We start from the raw sequence: 19474 nt of genomic DNA, 5'->3' as shown, positions 1-19474 counted from the left end.
CAGGTTCAGGATCTTTCTCCAGTCCCACCCTGACTGTGGACCAGTGCATATGCATGTTGCTTTTCTCGTTTTTGTTTGTGTGTGCTCCCTTTTTCCATGCCATGCTAGAGCGCACATCACCAAACCAAATTAGCAAAGAAATCTGAAATTTATGCAAACAATTGCGGGATTTTGAGTTTGAATCTAAATGTCACGAATAATAAAATTGATATTTTTTAATTGCGTTAAATCTTACAAACAAAATAATAAAAACGTTTGTTTGACAAATAATTATAATTAAATGAAATATTTTAGTAATAGTGTAATAAACAATGCATTATATTTAATTAAAGGGTCATGTTAACATAGGAACATGTTAAATTTATTAAGAAATATTATGATAAATAAATTAATATAATTTTCAACACATAATTTTTATCTTTGGTATCTTAACATGTACCCTTAACATTTCCCTTAATTAAAAATTTACATTGAATCTTACTTTTAGAGTACAACATTTTTTTTTTCAGAAGAAAAAAATATCTTTTTTTTGTGTATCTAAACTTTTTTGACTGCAGGTATAAAAAAATGAAACTTTATTTACCAAAAACCTAGGTATTTAAATCCGCTGTCATCTTAATTAACCACTACTCTAATGAAGATTCCCTTGTCTAAACAAAAAAAAAAAAGACCGCGTTCCCTTGGTTTAACAGACAAAAGAAAAACTTACTCCAATAATCCCACGCGCCTTGTCTTTGATTATTATTTTGAATTTATCTTATTTTCGCCACCAATCATAAGTTCATAACATTCATTTCCACTTCTTCTTCTTCTTCCATCGCATCGAATCTCGTGCACGTGCTGTTGCAGGCAGGCAGGCAGGTACTTTGAATAATCTTTGTCTCTCATCTTATCGCATTGTGCTTTACTCTTTTCGCGCGTTTCACTGTAGGAATCTTTCTCTACTCCACTGCTCATGCTTTTTTTCCTTTCCTTTTCTCCCATCAATTTAAACCACAACACAACTATTGCGCAACTTGTTAGGAAATTTCATTGCTCAACTGTAGTAATTCTTATTATTATTTTGCTTTATTTTGTGAATTTCGTGTTTGATTCTGGATCGGTGGTGCTTTTTCAGTTTCTGCTTCATTCAATTTATACTAAATAAATAATATCACAAATGCTCCGTTTCGAATTTCTGCTTCTCATTTTTTAAAATAAACTAAAAGAACAAACCCTTGCTATGCATGCAAACTATATATGCTTGTTTGTTATTCACAGAGATCACAAAGTATATATATATATATATTTTTTTTTTTTTTATGGTTTAAGTGGTGAATTCTTATAATTGATACTCTTCTCAGTTTTTCCGATGATGGAGATAAAGCGGCCTTCAAGTTTAGATTAACTTATTAACAATCACTTTTGAAATGAGCAATATTAAAATCAATTTTATGGTAATTATGAGTTTTTTAGAGTATAGCTTTGCATATAAGTTGAAATTACTTCTCAATTACCACTTACAAGATTATAATGACCTTTTTCGTAATTTTTTGTTTTAATTGAGAAGCTCTTGTAAACAAGAAGCTAACATAGATTAGGTCTAAATTTGATTTTGGAGTTTTTTTTTTTTTTTTTCATGCCATTGACAAGGTTTAAGAAATGTTTGAATTTGTGACATTGTTTTGTGATGTGTCAAAATAGAGATAATTAATCTAGAGCCTTGAATAATCCAGGATTTAGTCCGATCTGTTAATATGGTATAAAGAGCTTCTATTTGGGCCAAAATTCGCGGTTATGGCTGAATCACTGAGAGCACATGATCCACAACTTGTTTCTGGCAACATTAGTTGCTCATGTACATCTAAGCACAATAAACACTATTGCTTGCATTCTTTGGATATAGGCCCCTGAATTGTTATTTTGTAGTCTCTGGTCAATGCAACCAGGGAGAATACAGTGTAAGGTAATTTTTAGGAGAACCCCACCTCTACAGTCCTCACTGAGTTCTCAACTAACTCCTATTTTATCTACAATTTATTTACAAGTTGCAGTTAGTTCCTTCCTTTTCTCTTTATTATTGTGAGTCTATCAGATGCCATGAAGATTAGCTGCAGAAGTACACTTTTGCAAATTGTCACTGTAACAGTGTTCTTATGTTTTGTTTTGTTTTCTGTTTTTGCTGTAGCTTTATATCCTTAAATTTGCGGACTATAGTGCTTTGGTTTATATCATAATTCCTGCTAACCTACCTTTTAGTCATTTGCAGCAAAAAATGCCAGAAATTCAGTTGGGTGTACACACTATCAGATCACATGGAGCTAGAGTCGCAAGGATACATATGCATGACTGGTTGATTCTTTTGCTTCTTGTGGTAATTGATGCTGTCTTGAATATAATAGAGCCATTTCACCGTTTTGTTGGAGAGGGGATGCTGACGGACCTTAGATACCCACTGAAGGATAACACTATTCCCTTTTGGGCTGTTCCGGTAGGTTTTGCCTCCATTTATCTTACTATATATTTGAGATTATGTTATTTTTGCCCTTGACTTGGTCAACACTCAAGATTATTAACTCTTGAACTATAATTTCTGATCAGATAATTGCAATATTGCTACCACTTGCCGTCTTTCTTGTTTATTATTTCATCCGAAATGATGTTTATGACTTCCACCATGCCTTATTGGGTGCATTTCTGAACCTTATAAAATTTTTCCCATCCTTATTTCATTGTTGTGATACATTATAATGCTCTAATTGCCAAATGCATATCAGGCCTTCTATTTTCTGTACTCATTACTGCGGTGATAACGGATGCTATCAAAGATGGTATTGGACGGCCACGCCCGGATTTCTTCTGGCGCTGTTTCCCTAACGGAACAGGGGTGGGTGTTCAATTTTATCAACTACAAAATAGTCCTATTAATATCATTACCATGTATTACATAATTCTTTTAAGTAGTTATGTGCTCAGTAAACATGGCATTACTTCATGAAATGTTCAGGTGTTTGATAAAGTAACAGGCGATGTTCTGTGTACTGGAGATAAGAGTGTTATTAAGGAAGGGCACAAAAGTTTCCCGAGTGGGCATACATCTTGTAAGTACTCTTTACAAACTTAGGGTCTGTGTGCAACTTGCCCGATTTCTTCATTTTATGTGTATTGAATAGTCTATGCTGCGGATGAAGTTGTTCTGGATCATAATAGAATTTTAAGTTCAGGGATTAATCTCAAAGGAAATGAACTATTGTAAGAATATCTGTGCCTCCTTATTTCGGTACTATTTTTTAGAAATATTTAGGTGGCATTTGGTTTTTCACCCTTCATTTTTAGTTCAGGGATTCATTTTATATGTATTGAGTTGTCCCTCTGTCTTTTTTTTTCTTCATATATTATTGTCACTGATATTCACAAAAATATCATCTTGTTTTTACATTGATTTTTGTTTAAAAAAAAACTGAAATAGTGAAAAATTTAACAATATTTCATATATGAATCTTTAAAAGATTGAACCAAGTTGAAAATAAGGTGACCTTTCTGTAGTTATTAGTAACTACAAGAAATGAAAATAGAAAATGTTATGATTCTCTATCGTTTGTTTCAATTTATAATATACCAGTAGCTGTATGGACTGCCAGAATGTAAGCTCAGAAAGTCATTTTTTGGTTATGCAGGGTCTTTTGCTGGTCTTGTTTATCTCTCTTGGTATCTATCCGGAAAAGTTAGGGTGTTTGATCGTAGAGGCCACATTGCAAAGCTCTGTCTTGTTCTCTTACCAGTACTCCTGGCAGCTTTGATTGCTGTCTCCCGTGTTGATGATTATTGGCATCATTGGCAAGATGTGTTTGCTGGAGGTCTTATAGGTTAGTTTATTGAAGCCAAATTGGCGAAGTATTTCAGTAAATATATATTTCTGTAAACCTTTTGGCAACATTTCTTACTTTAACTTTTTTTATCAGGGACGACAATTTCTTCCTTTTGTTACTTACAATTCTTTCCACCTCCATACGACATTGACGGTAAGTCCGTGAATCACTCTCTTCATCCTATCATTCCTTTATAGTGTGATGATATTTTTGTTATGAAAATTTGATTTTATTCCTGTCCAAGCCAATATCTGCCCTATGCTATATAAATCTGAACAAAGCTGCTATGCCTCCTTGTCATTTCTGAGCCACGCTAAATATCTTTTGGACTTGCAAATTTGAGTTTATCTTGTGTCTTAAGTGCTTAAACTAATGTTTAGATATATTGATAAAAGTAACTTCTAACATTCCAATAAACTGCTTCTTGTTTAGTTTGTCACAATAATACGTAATAAACACGTAATTAAACTATTTATTGAATTACACCCTATGCTTAATATGATATCATTGTACATGTAGGTTGGGGACCTCATGCATATTTCCAGATGTTAGCCGAATCTCGTAATGTTGCTCAGCCCCCTGCCAACAATGACATTAATCTTGCACAATCTGCAGAGCTTCAGACTGTATCTTTGTATATCCCATCTCAAAATGATGGAGATGCACGGGGCAATAGCTGGGATTCGAGCCCTATGTTAGGTGGTGGGTTATCACAAAATGCAAGGATGCATTGACTGCCAGAAAGACATAGGAAAGATCATCAGATGTCCATAGCCTGTAAAAATTATAGGGGTTTGGGAGGTTCGGTTGCAGATAATTGACACTTTAGCATCGTTCTGTTAATTGCCTTGGTTCTTAGATGGTTGTTGAATTAGAATATTTCCTTAGATGTTTATGTTTCGTCCAACTTATCTGCTTGCTGCCACCTTTACTTTTTTGTCCGATTGCTATATACTTACAATGAGAATGTTTAGTAGACGCGATCAAAGAATGCATGATTTTGCAACACGAGAAAAGAAAGAGAAAATATAAAAAGTGTGTGATTTTTCGTAAACTCCTTAGATTGTGTGTGGAAAAAGTGGCTGGGAATTTTTTTATATATTTTTCAGAACATACTTTCTTTTTTACATTGTCTTCATCTATATTAATAACTAATGCTCAAACGGTTGATAATATCGTAGTATAAATTAATAAAACATTTATCAATGGTGAGAGCCGGCTGAAAGTGGGTTTGACTATATAGGTGTGCACATTTAGGACTTCTGGACAAACTAAACGATCTAAATTAGGACTTTTGGACCAAACAAATGATCTAAAGAAAGCAACATAATACTAATATATTCATTTATGTGAGAATGTCGCTAAAGCGATTGAGCAAGTCAGAGTGAAAAACAAATAATTTGAACGATTGATGAATAAATCAACTATGATTTATATTATGTACCCAAATTTGACAATAAACAAAGACACTTCGACTCTTTGCTGCTCTATTTCTTGACTGTAAACAAGCAAGATCATGGTCTCTGCCACAGGAAACATGACACTCCCAGCTCATGTTGTTACCAATGGTGATGCTTCACTCGACTCTGGTCATAACCGTCTCCTTCAACTTGGTTACAAACAAGAACTCAAGCGCGACCTCTCGTAAAGATTCTCTCCTTTCTCGTTCCTTTAATTTTGACTTCCAATATTTTTGGTTTGGATTCATTGGAGCTGGTTGTCAACTGCAGGGTGGTTTCAAACTTTGCACTCTCTTTTTCTATTATATCAGTGCTCACTGGTATCACCACACTTTACAACACTGGGTTGAACTATGGTGGCCCAGTTTCCATGCAATATGGTTGGTTTTTGGCTTCTGCTTTTACCATGCTTGTTGCACTTTCAATGGCTGAAATTTGTTCAGCTTTTCCAACTTCCGGTGGTCTTTACTATTGGAGTGCCAAACTTGCTGGCTCCAAATGGGCACCTTTTGCCTCCTGGATTACTGGCTGGTATTCTACAAACAGCACCCTCTCTCTCTCTCTGCCCCTAATATTTTATAGTATACGCATGTCATGCAGCCCTTGCTGTATTGCCATAGAACAATTTTCTTCATCATTTTCGCATGATTGATTTTCGATTCATTTCAAGTTAGTGTTTGTTCCACAATGTGAGAAATGGTGGGTTTGGAAGGGTATTTATAGGGAGGGGTGGGTGAAAAATGGTTGGGAAACCATTAATGCAGTCAAAAAACGTGGTAAAACACGTTTTTTTGACTTGACCACCGACAAATGCGTGTGGTGCAGACCACCGGCCATGGCACTGAGGCGTTCCGGAATATACAATCCGGAATGCACCTTTGAATTCCGGAATATATTTTCCGGATTAGTGCGATTATGGTGCTCTTATGGTGAATGAGGGAAACCTTTGCACTTCTTTGTAGGGCTAAGGACATTCCGGAATGTATAATCCGGAATGCTTCAGCATTGACTTCTTTTGAAAGATTGCTTGACTTCTTTTGAAAGAGTGCCATCAATTAGTGGTTGGACGGTTACAACTACTAACACGTTTTCATTGACTGTATTAAAGACCTAGGACTTGTTTAAGGCTATAAATAGGCTTCCATCTTCAACAAATACATTCATTCTTCACTTCACCTCTTTCCTTCCATTTTCTTCAAATTTTTTAAGTATTGTAGGAGTGTCGGTGGTGTCATGGTCATTGTTGACCGTTCCTATGAACCCTGCAATAGCATTTCAGCTTGTGTGGGGTTCATATAACGGTCAACAGAGACCTTTGACATCAAAGAAAGACACAAAAAAACGTATAGCATCTGGTCCAGATTAAGTTTTCCGGAAAACACTTCACCACTTTTCTTCAATTTTCTTCGTATGTATTTAGTTTTTTACGAGAGTTTGTGGTGTCATGGTCATTGTTGACCGCTCATACGACCCCTGCAATTGCTTTGTAGCTTATGCGGGGGTCGTATAACGGCCAACAGAGACCCTTGACATCAAAGAAAGACACAAAATAATCTGGTTCGTATAATCCGGAAACACTAACAATCTGGTTCGGAAAATGTAATCCGGACCAGGGGTATTTTTGGAATTTTTACAGGGCGCGGAGGAGACCATAAGGTGGGAAAAGTAATACTCTTTTTTCATGCCATGCTAGAGCGCACATCACCAAACCAAATTAGCAAAGAAATCTGAAATTTATGCAAACAATTGCGGGATTTTGAGTTTGAATCTAAATGTCACGAATAATAAAATTGATATTTTTTAATTGCGTTAAATCTTACAAACAAAATAATAAAAACGTTTGTTTGACAAATAATTATAATTAAATGAAATATTTTAGTAATAGTGTAATAAACAATGCATTATATTTAATTAAAGGGTCACGTTAACATAGGAACATGTTAAATTTATTAAGAAATATTATGATAAATAAATTAATATAATTTTCAACACATAATTTTTATCTTTGGTATCTTAACATGTACCCTTAACATTTCCCTTAATTAAAAATGTATATAGTACAACATTTTTTTTTTCAGAAGAAAAAAATATCTTTTTTTTGTGTATCTAAACTTTTTTGACTGCAGGTATAAAAAAATATTTAAATCCGCTGTCATCTTAATTAACCACTACTCTAATGAAGATTCCCTTGTCTAAACAAAAAAAAAAAAAGACCGCGTTCCCTTGGTTTAACAGACAAAAGAAAAACTTACTCCAATAATCCCACGCGCCTTGTCTTTGATTATTATTTTGAATTTATCTTATTTTCGCCACCAATCATAAGTTCATAACATTCATTTCCACTTCTTCTTCTTCTTCTTCTTCTTCCACCTTCCTCCATCGCATCGAATCGAATCTCGTGCACGTGCTGTTGCAGGCAGGCAGGCAGGTACTTTGAATAATCTTTGTCTCTCATCTTATCGCATTGTGCTTTACTCTTTTCGCGCGTTTCACTGTAGGAATCTTTCTCTACTCCACTGCTCATGCTTTTTTTCCTTTCCTTTTCTCCCATCAATTTAAACCACAACACAACTATTGCGCAACTTGTTAGGAAATTTCATTGCTCAACTGTAGTAATTCTTATTATTATTTTGCTTTATTTTGTGAATTTCGTGTTTGATTCTGGATCGGTGGTGCTTTTTCAGTTTCTGCTTCATTCAATTTATACTAAATAAATAATATCACAAATGCTCCGTTTCGAATTTCTGCTTCTCATTTTTTAAAATAAACTAAAAGAACAAACCCTTGCTATGCATGCAAACTATATATGCTTGTTTGTTATTCACAGAGATCACAAAGTATATATATATATATATATTTTTTTTTTTTTTATGGTTTAAGTGGTGAATTCTTATAATTGATACTCTTCTCAGTTTTTCCGATGATGGAGATAAAGCGGCCTTCAAGTTTAGATTAACTTATTAACAATCACTTTTGAAATGAGCAATATTAAAATCAATTTTATGGTAATTATGAGTTTTTTAGAGTATAGCTTTGCATATAAGTTGAAATTACTTCTCAATTACCACTTACAAGATTATAATGACCTTTTTCGTAATTTTTTGTTTTAATTGAGAAGCTCTTGTAAACAAGAAGCTAACATAGATTAGGTCTAAATTTGATTTTGGAGTTTTTTTTTTTTTTTCATGCCATTGACAAGGTTTAAGAAATGTTTGAATTTGTGACATTGTTTTGTGATGTGTCAAAATAGAGATAATTAATCTAGAGCCTTGAATAATCCAGGATTTAGTCCGATCTGTTAATATGGTATAAAGAGCTTCTATTTGGGCCAAAATTCGCGGTTATGGCTGAATCACTGAGAGCACATGATCCACAACTTGTTTCTGGCAACATTAGTTGCTCATGTACATCTAAGCACAATAAACACTATTGCTTGCATTCTTTGGACATAGGCCCCTGAATTGTTATTTTGTAGTCTCTGGTCAATGCAACCAGGGAGAATACAGTGTAAGGTAATTTTTAGGAGAACCCCACCTCTACAGTCCTCACTGAGTTCTCAACTAACTCCTATTTTATCTACAGTTTATTTACAAGTTGCAGTTAGTTCCTTCCTTTTCTCTTTATTATTGTGAGTCTATCAGATGCCATGAAGATTAGCTGCAAAAGTACACTTTTGCAAATTGTCACTGTAACAGTGTTCTTATGTTTTGTTTTGTTTTCTGTTTTTGCTGTAGCTTTATATCCTTAAATTTGCGGACTATAGTGCTTTGGTTTATATCATAATTCCTGCGAACCTACCTTTTAGTCATTTGCAGCAAAAAATGCCAGAAATTCAGTTGGGTGTACACACTATCAGATCACATGGAGCTAGAGTCGCAAGGATACATATGCATGACTGGTTGATTCTTTTGCTTCTTGTGGTAATTGATGCTGTCTTGAATATAATAGAGCCATTTCACCGTTTTGTTGGAGAGGGGATGCTGACGGACCTTAGATACCCACTGAAGGATAACACTATTCCCTTTTGGGCTGTTCCGGTAGGTTTTGCCTCCATTTATCTTACTATATATTTGAGATTATGTTATTTTTGCCCTTGACTTGGTCAACACTCAAGATTATTAACTCTTGAACTATAATTTCTGATCAGATAATTGCAATATTGCTACCACTTGCCGTCTTTCTTGTTTATTATTTCATCCGAAATGATGTTTATGACTTCCACCATGCCTTATTGGGTGCATTTCTGAACCTTATAAAAATTTTCCCATCCTTATTTCATTGCTGTGATACATTATAATGCTCTAATTGCCAAATGCATATCAGGCCTTCTATTTTCTGTACTCATTACTGCGGTGATAACGGATGCTATCAAAGATGGTATTGGACGGCCACGCCCGGATTTCTTCTGGCGCTGTTTCCCTAACGGAACAGGGGTGGGTGTTCAATTTTATCAACTACAAAATAGTCCTATTAATATCATTACCATGTATTACATAATTCTTTTAAGTAGTTATGTGCTCAGTAAACATGGCATTACTTCATGAAATGTTCAGGTGTTTGATAAAGTAACAGGCGATGTTCTGTGTACTGGAGATAAGAGTGTTATTAAGGAAGGGCACAAAAGTTTCCCGAGTGGGCATACATCTGGTAAGTACTCTTTACAAACTTAGGGTCTGTGTGCAACTTGCCCGATTTCTTCATTTTATGTGTATTGAATAGTCTATGCTGCGGATGAAGTTGTTCTGGATCATAATAGAATTTTAAGTTCAGGGATTAATCTCAAAGGAAATGAACTATTGTAAGAATATCTGTACCTCCTTATTTCGGTACTATTTTTTAGAAATATTTAGGTGGCGTTTGGTTTTTCACCCTTCATTTTTAGTTCAGGGATTCATTTTATATGTATTGAGTTGTCTCTCTGTCTTTTTTTTTTTCTTCATATATTATTGTCACTGATATTCACAAAAATATCATCTTGTTTTTACATTGATTTTTGTTTAAAAAAAAACTGAAATAGTGAAAAAATTAACAATATTTCATATATGAATCTTTAAAAGATTGAACCAAGTTGAAAATAAGGTGACCTTTCTGTAGTTATTAGTAACTACAAGAAATGAAAATAGAAAATGTTATGATTCTCTATCGTTTGTTTCAATTTATAATATACCAGTAGCGGTATGGACTGCCAGAATGTAAGCTCAGAAAGTCATTTTTTGGTTATGCAGGGTCTTTTGCTGGTCTTGTTTATCTCTCTTGGTATCTATCCGGAAAAGTTAGGGTGTTTGATCGTAGAGGCCACATTGCAAAGCTCTGTCTTGTTCTCTTACCAGTACTCCTGGCAGCTTTGATTGCTGTCTCCCGTGTTGATGATTATTGGCATCATTGGCAAGATGTGTTTGCTGGAGGTCTTATAGGTTAGTTTATTGAAGCCAAATTGGCCAAGTATTTCAGTAAATATATATTTCTGTAAACCTTTTGGCAACATTTCTTACTTTAACTTTTTTTTTTATCAGGGACGACAGTTTCTTCCTTTTGTTACTTACAATTCTTTCCACCTCCATACGACATTGACGGTAAGTCCGTGAATCACTCCCTTCATCCTATCATTCCTTTATAGTGTGATGATATTTTTGTTATGAAAATTTGATTTTATTCCTGTCCAAGCCAATATCTGCCCTATGCTATATAAATCTGAACAAAGCTGCTATGCCTCCTTGTCATTTCTGAGCCACGCTAAATATCTTTTGGACTTGCAAATTAAAAGTTATGAGTCATTTAGAAGAGCTTATTTAGAATTTATTTGAGTTTATCTTGTGTCTTCAGTGCTTAAACTAATGTTTAGATATATTGATAAAAATAACTTCTAACATTCCAATAAACTGCTTCTTGTTTAGTTTGTCACAATAATACGTAATAAACACGTAATTAAACTATGAGAAATGTTAACTTGTGCCCTTGGGGCATAAGTTAAGAAACTAAATTTAGAATCTTTTTCTTGAAAATTGTACATTCAATGTCTTAAGAGTTTAAAAAGTTATCTTTTCAATATAAAATTTATTATAGAATTCTATTTTACCTTGTGCCCTTAGGGCACAAGTTAACATGACCCTTAAACTATTTATTGAATTACACCCTATGCTTAATATGATATCATTGTATATGTAGGTTGGGGACCTCATGCATATTTCCAGATGTTAGCCGAATCTCGCAATGTTGCTCAGCCCCCTGCCAACAATGACATTAATCTTGCACAATCTGCAGAGCTTCAGACTGTATCTTTGTATATCCCATCTCAAAATGATGGAGATGCACGGGGCAATAGCTGGGATTCGAGCCCTATGTTAGGTGGTGGGTTATCACAAAATGCAAGGATGCATTGACTGCCAGAAAGACATAGGAAAGATCATCAGATGTCCATAGCCTGTAAAAATTATAGGGGTTTGGGAGGTTCGGTTGCAGATAATTGACACTTTAGCATCACTTTGTTAACAATTTAATGTTATTTGCCTTAGTTCTTAGATGGGGTGGCATTTAGCCTGTTGAATTGGAATATTTCCTTAGATGTTTATGTTTCGTCCAACTTATCTGCTTGCTGCCACCTTACTTTCTTTTTGTCCAATTGCTATATACTTACAATGAGAATGCTTAGTGGACGCGATCAAAGAATGCATTATTTTGCAACACGAGAAAAGAAAGAGAAAATATAAAAAGTGTGATTTTTCGTAAACTCCTTAGATTGTGTGTGGAAAAAGTGGCTGGGAATTTTTTTATATTTTTTTGAAAACATATTTTCTTTTAAACATTGTCTTCATCTATATTATTAACTAATGCTCAAATGGGTGATAATATCATAGTAAAAATTAATAAAATATCTATCAATGGTGAGAGCCGGCTGAGACATTTGGGACTTTTGGACAAAATAAATGATCTAAATTAGGACTTTTTGACAAAAGAAATGATCTAAAGAAAGCAACATAATACTAATATATTCATTTATGTTGACAATGTCTCTAAAGCGATTGAGCAAGTCAGAGTGAAAAACAAATAATTTGAACGATTGATAAATAAATCAACTATGATTTATATTATGTACCCAAATTTGACAATAACAAAGACAGTTTGACTCTTTGCTGCTCTATTTCTTGACTGTAAACAAGCAAGATCATGGTCTCTGCCACAGGAAACATGACACTCCCAGCTCATGTTGTTACCAATGGTGATGCTTCACTCGACTCTGGTCATAACCGTCTCCTTCAACTTGGTTACAAGCAAGAACTCAAGCGCGACCTCTCGTAAAGATTCTCTCCTTTCTCGTTCCTTTAATTTTGACTTCCAATATTTTTGGTTTGGATTCATTGGAGCTGGTTGTCAACTGCAGGGTGGTTTCAAACTTTGCACTCTCTTTTTCTATTATATCAGTGCTCACTGGTATCACCACACTTTACAACACTGGGTTGAACTATGGTGGCCCAGTTTCCATGCAATATGGTTGGTTTTTGGCTTCTGCTTTTACCATGCTTGTTGCACTTTCAATGGCTGAAATTTGTTCAGCTTTTCCAACTTCCGGTGGTCTTTACTATTGGAGTGCCAAACTTGCTGGCTCCAAATGGGCACCTTTTGCCTCCTGGATTACTGGCTGGTATTCTACAAACAGCACTCTCTCTCTCTCTGCCCCTAATATTTTATAGTATATGCATGCCATGCAGCCCTTGTTGTATTGCCATGGAACAATTTTCTTCATCATTTTCGTATGATTGATTTTGGACTCATTTCTAGTTAGTGTTTGTCCCACAATGGATGAATTTACCTTAAACTCGGTATCAGAATCAAATATATTAGTTGGTAGTATTCTAATATGGATCCTCTGGAGTCAGCTTTACAGTGCAGCTTGCTCTAGACCGTTGAGTGAGTGCATGTTTGGTTTCACCGTGAGTTTACCAGAATCACAGCGAGTCACTATAATTTTACAGAAACTACACTCAGTAGCCTCTATAAAATCATGGTGGCTTGCCGTGATTTTGACAAACTACTGTCAAAGCAAGCAAACATGCACTAAGGGAGAAAAATGGTTGAGTGTGCACTATAAAACCAATTGTAGAGGATCCACATGGGGATGGCATTCACCTGACATGATGCTATTCAATGCAAACTATTATGCAATCTCCTCCATTCATTTATCTGACGCACTGTCTCATTTTTTCGCTTTTCCTGCAGGTTCAATATTATTGGCCTGGTATTGTTGAGAAGTCACATGTTCTAGAATTCAATATCTTCCATTTTCACTGCATGGTCAAACTTGTGTGGGATGTAGATTTCCAATAATCATTTTGAAAATATAACATTCTATCGCTTTTCATTTTCAGTGGGCAGGGACAACAAGTGTAGATTTTTCACTTGCACAACTCATTCAGGTCATCATTCTCCTTAGTACTGGTGGAAAAAATGGTGGTGGATATGTAGCATCTAAATATGTAATTATTGCCATCCATGGTGCAATTTTGCTCCTTCATGGTATAATAAACAGCCTTCCTATATCTGTGTTATCGTTCTTAGGACAACTCGGTGCTATTTGGAATGTTTTTGGTAAGAAATTCCCTATTTTATTCTTCGGACAAAACAATGTTTTAAAAATTGAACCAAACATCGAACTGGCGGGATCTCTTAGTTGTGGTTCAACTGTATTGAACCGCACAAACTGGAAAGAACTGCAATTGACTGCCAAAATAATCGAACCGTTGTAAAGGTTGGTTCAATGTTCATCTAGTCAGACCAACCTGTTTGGTTTGATTTTTAAAACATTGGGACAAAGACCTTTTTTTTCAATTACTAACAGGAACGGGGAAATTTTTAGGTGTTTTTGTGCTTATGATTCTCATTCCATCTGTTGCAACGGAAAGGGCTAGTACCAAGTTTGTTTTCACTCATTTCAATGCTGAAAATGGGGATGGAATCAATAGCAGACCCTACATGTTTCTCTTGGGACTTCTAATGAGTCAGTATACACTTACTGGCTATGATGCATCAGCTCATATGGTAAATCTTTTTTACACTTTTCTTACATTTCATGTTGTCAATTGCAAACCGTAGAAAATAGTGATTTGTTCAAATTCTACCATGCAACAGTGCTATAGTGTCTCCATAGCCACTATTTTACACTATTTTGTACTAAACAGCCTAATCGCAGAACAATAGCAATTTGTTCAAATTCCGCCATGCAATTGCGCTATAGCAATGTTATAGCAACTATTTAACAATACTGCTTCATTTGCATAATTTTTGCCTAGAAAATACTTCCTATTTACTGCAAACTTTCCTTTTCAGACAGAGGAAACTAAAGGTGCTGATAGGAATGGACCAAAAGGAATTATAAGCGCTGTTGGGATATCTATTATTGTAGGATGGGGTTACATAATCGGTATTACCTATGCAGTTACTGATATCCCTTACCTTTTAAGTGAAAATAATGATGCTGGTGGATATGCCATTGCTGAGATATTTTATCAAGTATTCAAGACAAGATATGGAAATGGAATTGGAGGTATTATTTGCTTGGGAATAGTTGCTGTTGCCATTTTTTTCTGTGGTATGGGTTCAGTTACCAGCGTATCAAGGTAACTATACCAGCTCTCAGTGTGCTTCTAATACAAGAGGGATTAAATTTGTGCACAGTTACTTATGATGGTTAAAATTTGTACAGGATGGCTTATGCTTTCTCGAGAGATGGGGCCATGCCATTTTCATCTTTGTGGCATAAGGTTAACAAGCAGGATGTCCCCATATATGCAGTTTGGCTTTCTGTTTTTATATCATTTTGCATGGCCTTAACGGTATGTATTTTATCGTATAAGATCTCTTTTTTAATAAGCTGCAAACCAAGCGTCCATTTCCTTTGTGAAAACACTTCTTAAATACATTTTTGCAGGAACAAGGCTGACCACTTATCATACTTGTACTCATTTTCTTTCTCCTATGTGTACATGTTGCCCATTACAGAATTATGTTAAACAATTTAGACAAAATAATGTGTGAAAGAGATAAGGAATTGAGGGAATTGCCCTATGAAATTTTTATACAATGGCCAATTCTTATTCTCTCATACAATATTTGCTCCAAATTGTTTAACCGAATTTGGAAATGTGCCAAAATATACGAAGGTGATGAGAAAGGGATACACATAGCATAATTGGTCAGTCATGTTCCCGCAACTTCAGTAAATAACAGACACATGCGTATTTTTGTAACACAATGTGTGAAAAAGAATAATGTTGTACACATAATTTATACTAATCTGAGACTTCAATGACCTATGTGGAGAAATAAAATTTAAAGTCCTAAATATGATACAATTAAACAACTTAAAACTCAGGATTGTCTTGATTTTATTTATGTCACATGTCTAACACTATTTGAACTATATATGCTGCAGTCTCTTGGAAGTATAGTGGCATTTGAAGCCATGGTGTCCATAGCAGTGATTGACTTATACATTGCTTATGCTCTTCCTATCTTCTTTAGGGTGACCTTGGCACGAAAGTATTTTGTTCCAGGGCCTTTCAACTTGGGTCGTTATGGAATCATTGTTGGGTGGGTTGCAGTTATTTGGGTGGTGATCATATCCATCCTATTCTCATTGCCTGTTTCCTACCCAATAACCATTGAGACACTTAACTACACACCTGTTGCACTTGGATGCTTGATCATTCTTATACTTTCTTACTGGATACTTAGTGGTAGGCATTGGTTTAAAGGACCTATAACCAACTTAGAAAGTTGAAGTTGTGTACACTATTTTAGTAAATTGAGCACATTTTAAATATAAAATATTATTAAAACATTATATATTCAATTTATTTTATCTATCATATTGGATATCATGTGACCATATCTCAAATTACTTGCTAATTAAGAAAGTTGTTGCATTGGTTTAATGAGCTTTAGTTAAAGACGAAACATTTGAAAAAATCGGAGTCTGAATCCTAACAGAAATAATTCCTACGAAGACTTCAATTCATAGTTGAACTCCAAATTACTGTAATTTTTTCCTTTTGTATGAAAACCTGCTATTACACCAAAAATAAAAATTACTTAAGAATCTACTATTTATCATCCTCTACTTTTTTTCCCATAGCATAGAGAGAAATAATTATCTTTTGGTGATAGGAATGAAGAATCGTGGCCTTCATAAGAATCTTTCATTTATAATTTCTTTAGTCGAAAGTCAAGATCCAAGATTCTGAGAATCAAAACTAATATTATTATCAAGTTGCCAGCTGCATTGCATGCCGCTTTATTTGACTGATTGGGGACGTTGTTGTGTTGGTTTTCCTCTGACTTCTAAGCATTGCTTCAACGTTGAGTTAAAAAAAATAAGCATTGTTTCAATGAAAATTAAGTTGAATTCCAAAAACGTGAAACACCACATCCAAATTCGAATCGTAAGAATAGTATTTATACACTTTTTTTCTCAAGATAAAATTTAACAAATAAATTTTGTCTTTTTAAAAAGAAAACTCGCTATCCGACCTAATGACTAACTTACTCGAAGGATTCCAATTTCATCGTCCATTTGTGGAGCTCCATTTAAAGTAAGAACAAAATTTGACAAACATCAGCTCATCAAAATTGACACCAAAGAAAACAAACTTGAGACATTGAGAGAAATACACTACAAGTTCTAAGCCAACATTACCGGACGAACTCAAAAAATAAAATAAATGCATTCAAATTTTAATTAGTTTAAGATTTGTTTGACAAAATATATTTTAGCGGTAATTTCTTTTTTAGTGGATTTAGTATTCTTTTTTATTAATTTCCTTTTAAATTAATAGTATCTTTTCCTTTTGTTTTGTAGAGGAAAAGATATGTGTTCTAAAGTGAAATTTTGTCTGCCAAGTCTAACGTCATCTCTTTTGTTAAAAAAAAAAAAAAGAAGCAAAGTCTAACATCATCTCCTTCATAACAGAAACATAAACAGTATTCTTCCTACCTCACAACATATAAAACTTGTATTTTGTTAACAAATTTTTTAAGGACACTATTTAAGGATTTTAATTTTTTTAAAAGTTTAATATTATAAATTTTGATGAATTTAAAAAACGAAATTTTATAAAAATTTACTATTAAAGAATCTTAAAAAATGTTTCGGAGGCACTTGTTAAATATTTAAAGGGTAAGAGGATATTAAATTATGTAGCAAAAAATCTCTGATTTTGATTTTATTTTTTGAATAAAAAATTCACAAAACTAAAAAATATTATAAACCATAATATCAATAATAAATATATAATTTGTAAAAGAGTAAATACATTTATAATAAATTAAAGGTATATTTTTCTCCAAATAAATATGTAATTTTAATAATAAATAGTATATTTTTGTCGTCCAAATGATTTTTGTGTAATGAATTTCACAAACGAACGAATTTCAGAAGAACTTAAGTTCGATTGGATAAAATTCCTCAAGGTCATGTCTACAACAAAAACCTAAACTATAAATTCACTTTTTTAAGGTGAAAAAGTGGAGTGTGGTTCAAATCCTAACTCTTGCATATAATATACGATGTTACTGTCAACTGAGTTAAGATTTCGTGACAACTGATATAAAATATAAAAAAAATTGTCTTTTTGTCGTGATCGGTATTCAAACTTCGATTTCTCAACTTGCGTGTGAGCTTACAATAACTATTGTCATTTCATCTATCTACAAGCAGAAAAATGAAATCGTAGGACTAAACTAATATGTGACAAATATAAATAGGGTCATGTTAACTTGTGCCCTAAGGGCACATGCTAATGAACCCAAAATGAGCAACTTTGCATTGGAAAACATGATAATTTAACTTTCAAGAAGTTGATTGCACGATTTTTAATACGTATATTTCTATAATGAGTTCCTTAACATGTGTCCTTGAAGGTACAAGTTAGCTTTTACGATATAAATTTTAAACAATAAATTGAATTTTTTTAGATTCATAAAAAGTTTTGATAATTCAAAATTCGACCAGAATATAAGTAAAGAAGTCTAGTAAAAAATTGTTTGGCAACCCATACCTTTTAGAATTTATTTGTTTGGCAACCCATATCTTTCAGAATTTATTAATTAATCCAACGAGAATTATAGATTGATTATTAAGGATTCTCTCTCCTACAAAGTAGAAGCAGCATGGTTTATTTAAGGCTTAATTACCTTTTTGGTCTTTTAACTATTTAATTGGTATCGGATTGGTTCTCAAGGTCATGTCTACAACAAAAACCTAAACTATAAATTCACTTTTTTAAGGTGAAAAAGTGGAGTGTGGTTCAAATCCTAACTCTTGCATATAATATACAATGTTACTGTCAACTGAGTTAAGATTTCGTGACAACTGATATAAAATATAAAAAAATTGTCTTTTTGTCGTGATCGGTATTCAAACTTCGATTTCTCAACTTGCGTGTGGGCTTACAATAACTATTGTCATTTCATCTATCTACAAGCAGAAAAATGAAATCGTAGGACTAAACTAATATGTGACATAGGGTCATGTTAACTTGTGCCCTAAGGGCACATGCTAATGAACCCAAAATGAGCAACTTTGCATTGGAAAACATGATAATTTAACTTTCAAGAAGTTGATTGCACGATTTTTAATACGTATATTTCTATAATGAGTTCCTTAACATGTGTCCTTGAAGGTACAAGTTAGCTTTTACGATATAAATTTTAAACAATAAATTGAATTTTTTTAGATTCATAAAAAGTTTTGATAATTCAAAATTCGACCAAAATATAAGTAAAGAAGTCTAGTAAAAAATTGTTTGGCAACCCATACCTTTTAGAATTTATTTGTTTGGCAACCCATATCTTTCAGAATTTATTAATTAATCCAACGAGAATTATAGATTGATTATTAAGGATTCTCTCTTCTACAAAGTAGAAGCAGCATGGTTTATTTAAGGCTTAATTACCTTTTTGGTCTTCTAACTATTTAATTGGTATCGGATTGGTTCTCTAACTAAAAATTGATTTATTTCGGTCCTCTAAGTTTTTCACCGTTACTACATTTAGTCCTTTCTGTTGGTTTTATTCAAATAAACATTAGGGTTTGTGTTATGTGGGTCCTCTAACTTTATTTATTAGTATCATTTTGGTCCTATGCCTTGTTAAGGAATTATGATTAAATAGTGA

General features: G+C 33.7%; 4 protein-coding genes across 16 annotated transcripts; all 4 read left to right on the top strand.

The window, feature by feature from the left end:
* The first annotated feature begins 768 nt into the window (after positions 1-768).
* On the top strand, positions 769-4759 carry LOC146959006 (lipid phosphate phosphatase 2-like). Of its 7 annotated transcripts, none has more exons than XM_085740513.1 (9): positions 769-861; positions 1716-1945; positions 2249-2470; positions 2581-2668; positions 2757-2866; positions 2987-3080; positions 3657-3845; positions 3942-4001; positions 4368-4759. In XM_085740513.1, the coding sequence occupies exons 2-9, from the start codon at positions 1919-1921 to the stop codon at positions 4580-4582; spliced, it is 1005 nt and encodes a 334-aa protein (XP_085596639.1). In that variant the 5' UTR covers positions 769-861; positions 1716-1918; the 3' UTR covers positions 4583-4759. The 7 variants fall into 7 exon arrangements, with proteins under 7 accessions (XP_085596639.1, XP_085596643.1, XP_085596645.1 ...); XM_085740517.1 differs by having other exon boundaries at positions 2239-2470; XM_085740514.1 differs by lacking the exon at positions 769-861 and adding an exon at positions 900-1042.
* A 422-nt stretch (positions 4760-5181) lies between these two features.
* On the top strand, positions 5182-7396 carry LOC146959005 (amino-acid permease BAT1 homolog). The gene is made up of 2 exons (XM_085740528.1): positions 5182-5492; positions 5579-7396. Exons 1-2 carry the CDS (start codon positions 5365-5367, stop codon positions 5958-5960), a joined length of 510 nt encoding a protein of 169 aa, XP_085596654.1. The 5' UTR covers positions 5182-5364; the 3' UTR covers positions 5961-7396.
* A 223-nt stretch (positions 7397-7619) lies between these two features.
* On the top strand, positions 7620-11892 carry LOC146959004 (lipid phosphate phosphatase 2-like). 7 transcript variants are annotated; one of them, XM_085740525.1, is made up of 9 exons: positions 7620-7732; positions 8591-8820; positions 9114-9345; positions 9456-9543; positions 9632-9741; positions 9862-9955; positions 10534-10722; positions 10822-10881; positions 11474-11892. In XM_085740525.1, exons 3-9 carry the CDS (start codon positions 9130-9132, stop codon positions 11686-11688), a joined length of 972 nt encoding a protein of 323 aa, XP_085596651.1. In that variant the 5' UTR covers positions 7620-7732; positions 8591-8820; positions 9114-9129; the 3' UTR covers positions 11689-11892. The 7 variants fall into 7 exon arrangements, with proteins under 7 accessions (XP_085596651.1, XP_085596650.1, XP_085596653.1 ...); XM_085740524.1 differs by having other exon boundaries at positions 7620-7736; XM_085740521.1 differs by lacking the exon at positions 7620-7732 and adding an exon at positions 7775-7917 and having other exon boundaries at positions 9124-9345.
* Positions 11893-12293: 401 nt separating this feature from the next.
* On the top strand, positions 12294-16177 carry LOC146959003 (amino-acid permease BAT1 homolog). The gene is made up of 8 exons (XM_085740512.1): positions 12294-12600; positions 12687-12947; positions 13523-13541; positions 13672-13891; positions 14160-14341; positions 14630-14919; positions 15006-15135; positions 15735-16177. The coding sequence occupies exons 1-8, from the start codon at positions 12473-12475 to the stop codon at positions 16080-16082; spliced, it is 1578 nt and encodes a 525-aa protein (XP_085596638.1). The 5' UTR covers positions 12294-12472; the 3' UTR covers positions 16083-16177.
* Positions 16178-19474: the final 3297 nt, after the last annotated feature.

This window comes from Medicago sativa, chromosome 1, assembly GCF_051527215.1.
Source record: "Medicago sativa cultivar Bolivia chromosome 1, Bolivia_mono, whole genome shotgun sequence".
Classification (NCBI taxonomy): Eukaryota; Viridiplantae; Streptophyta; class Magnoliopsida; order Fabales; family Fabaceae; genus Medicago; species Medicago sativa.
This window is presented reverse-complemented; position numbering and strand designations above follow the sequence as displayed.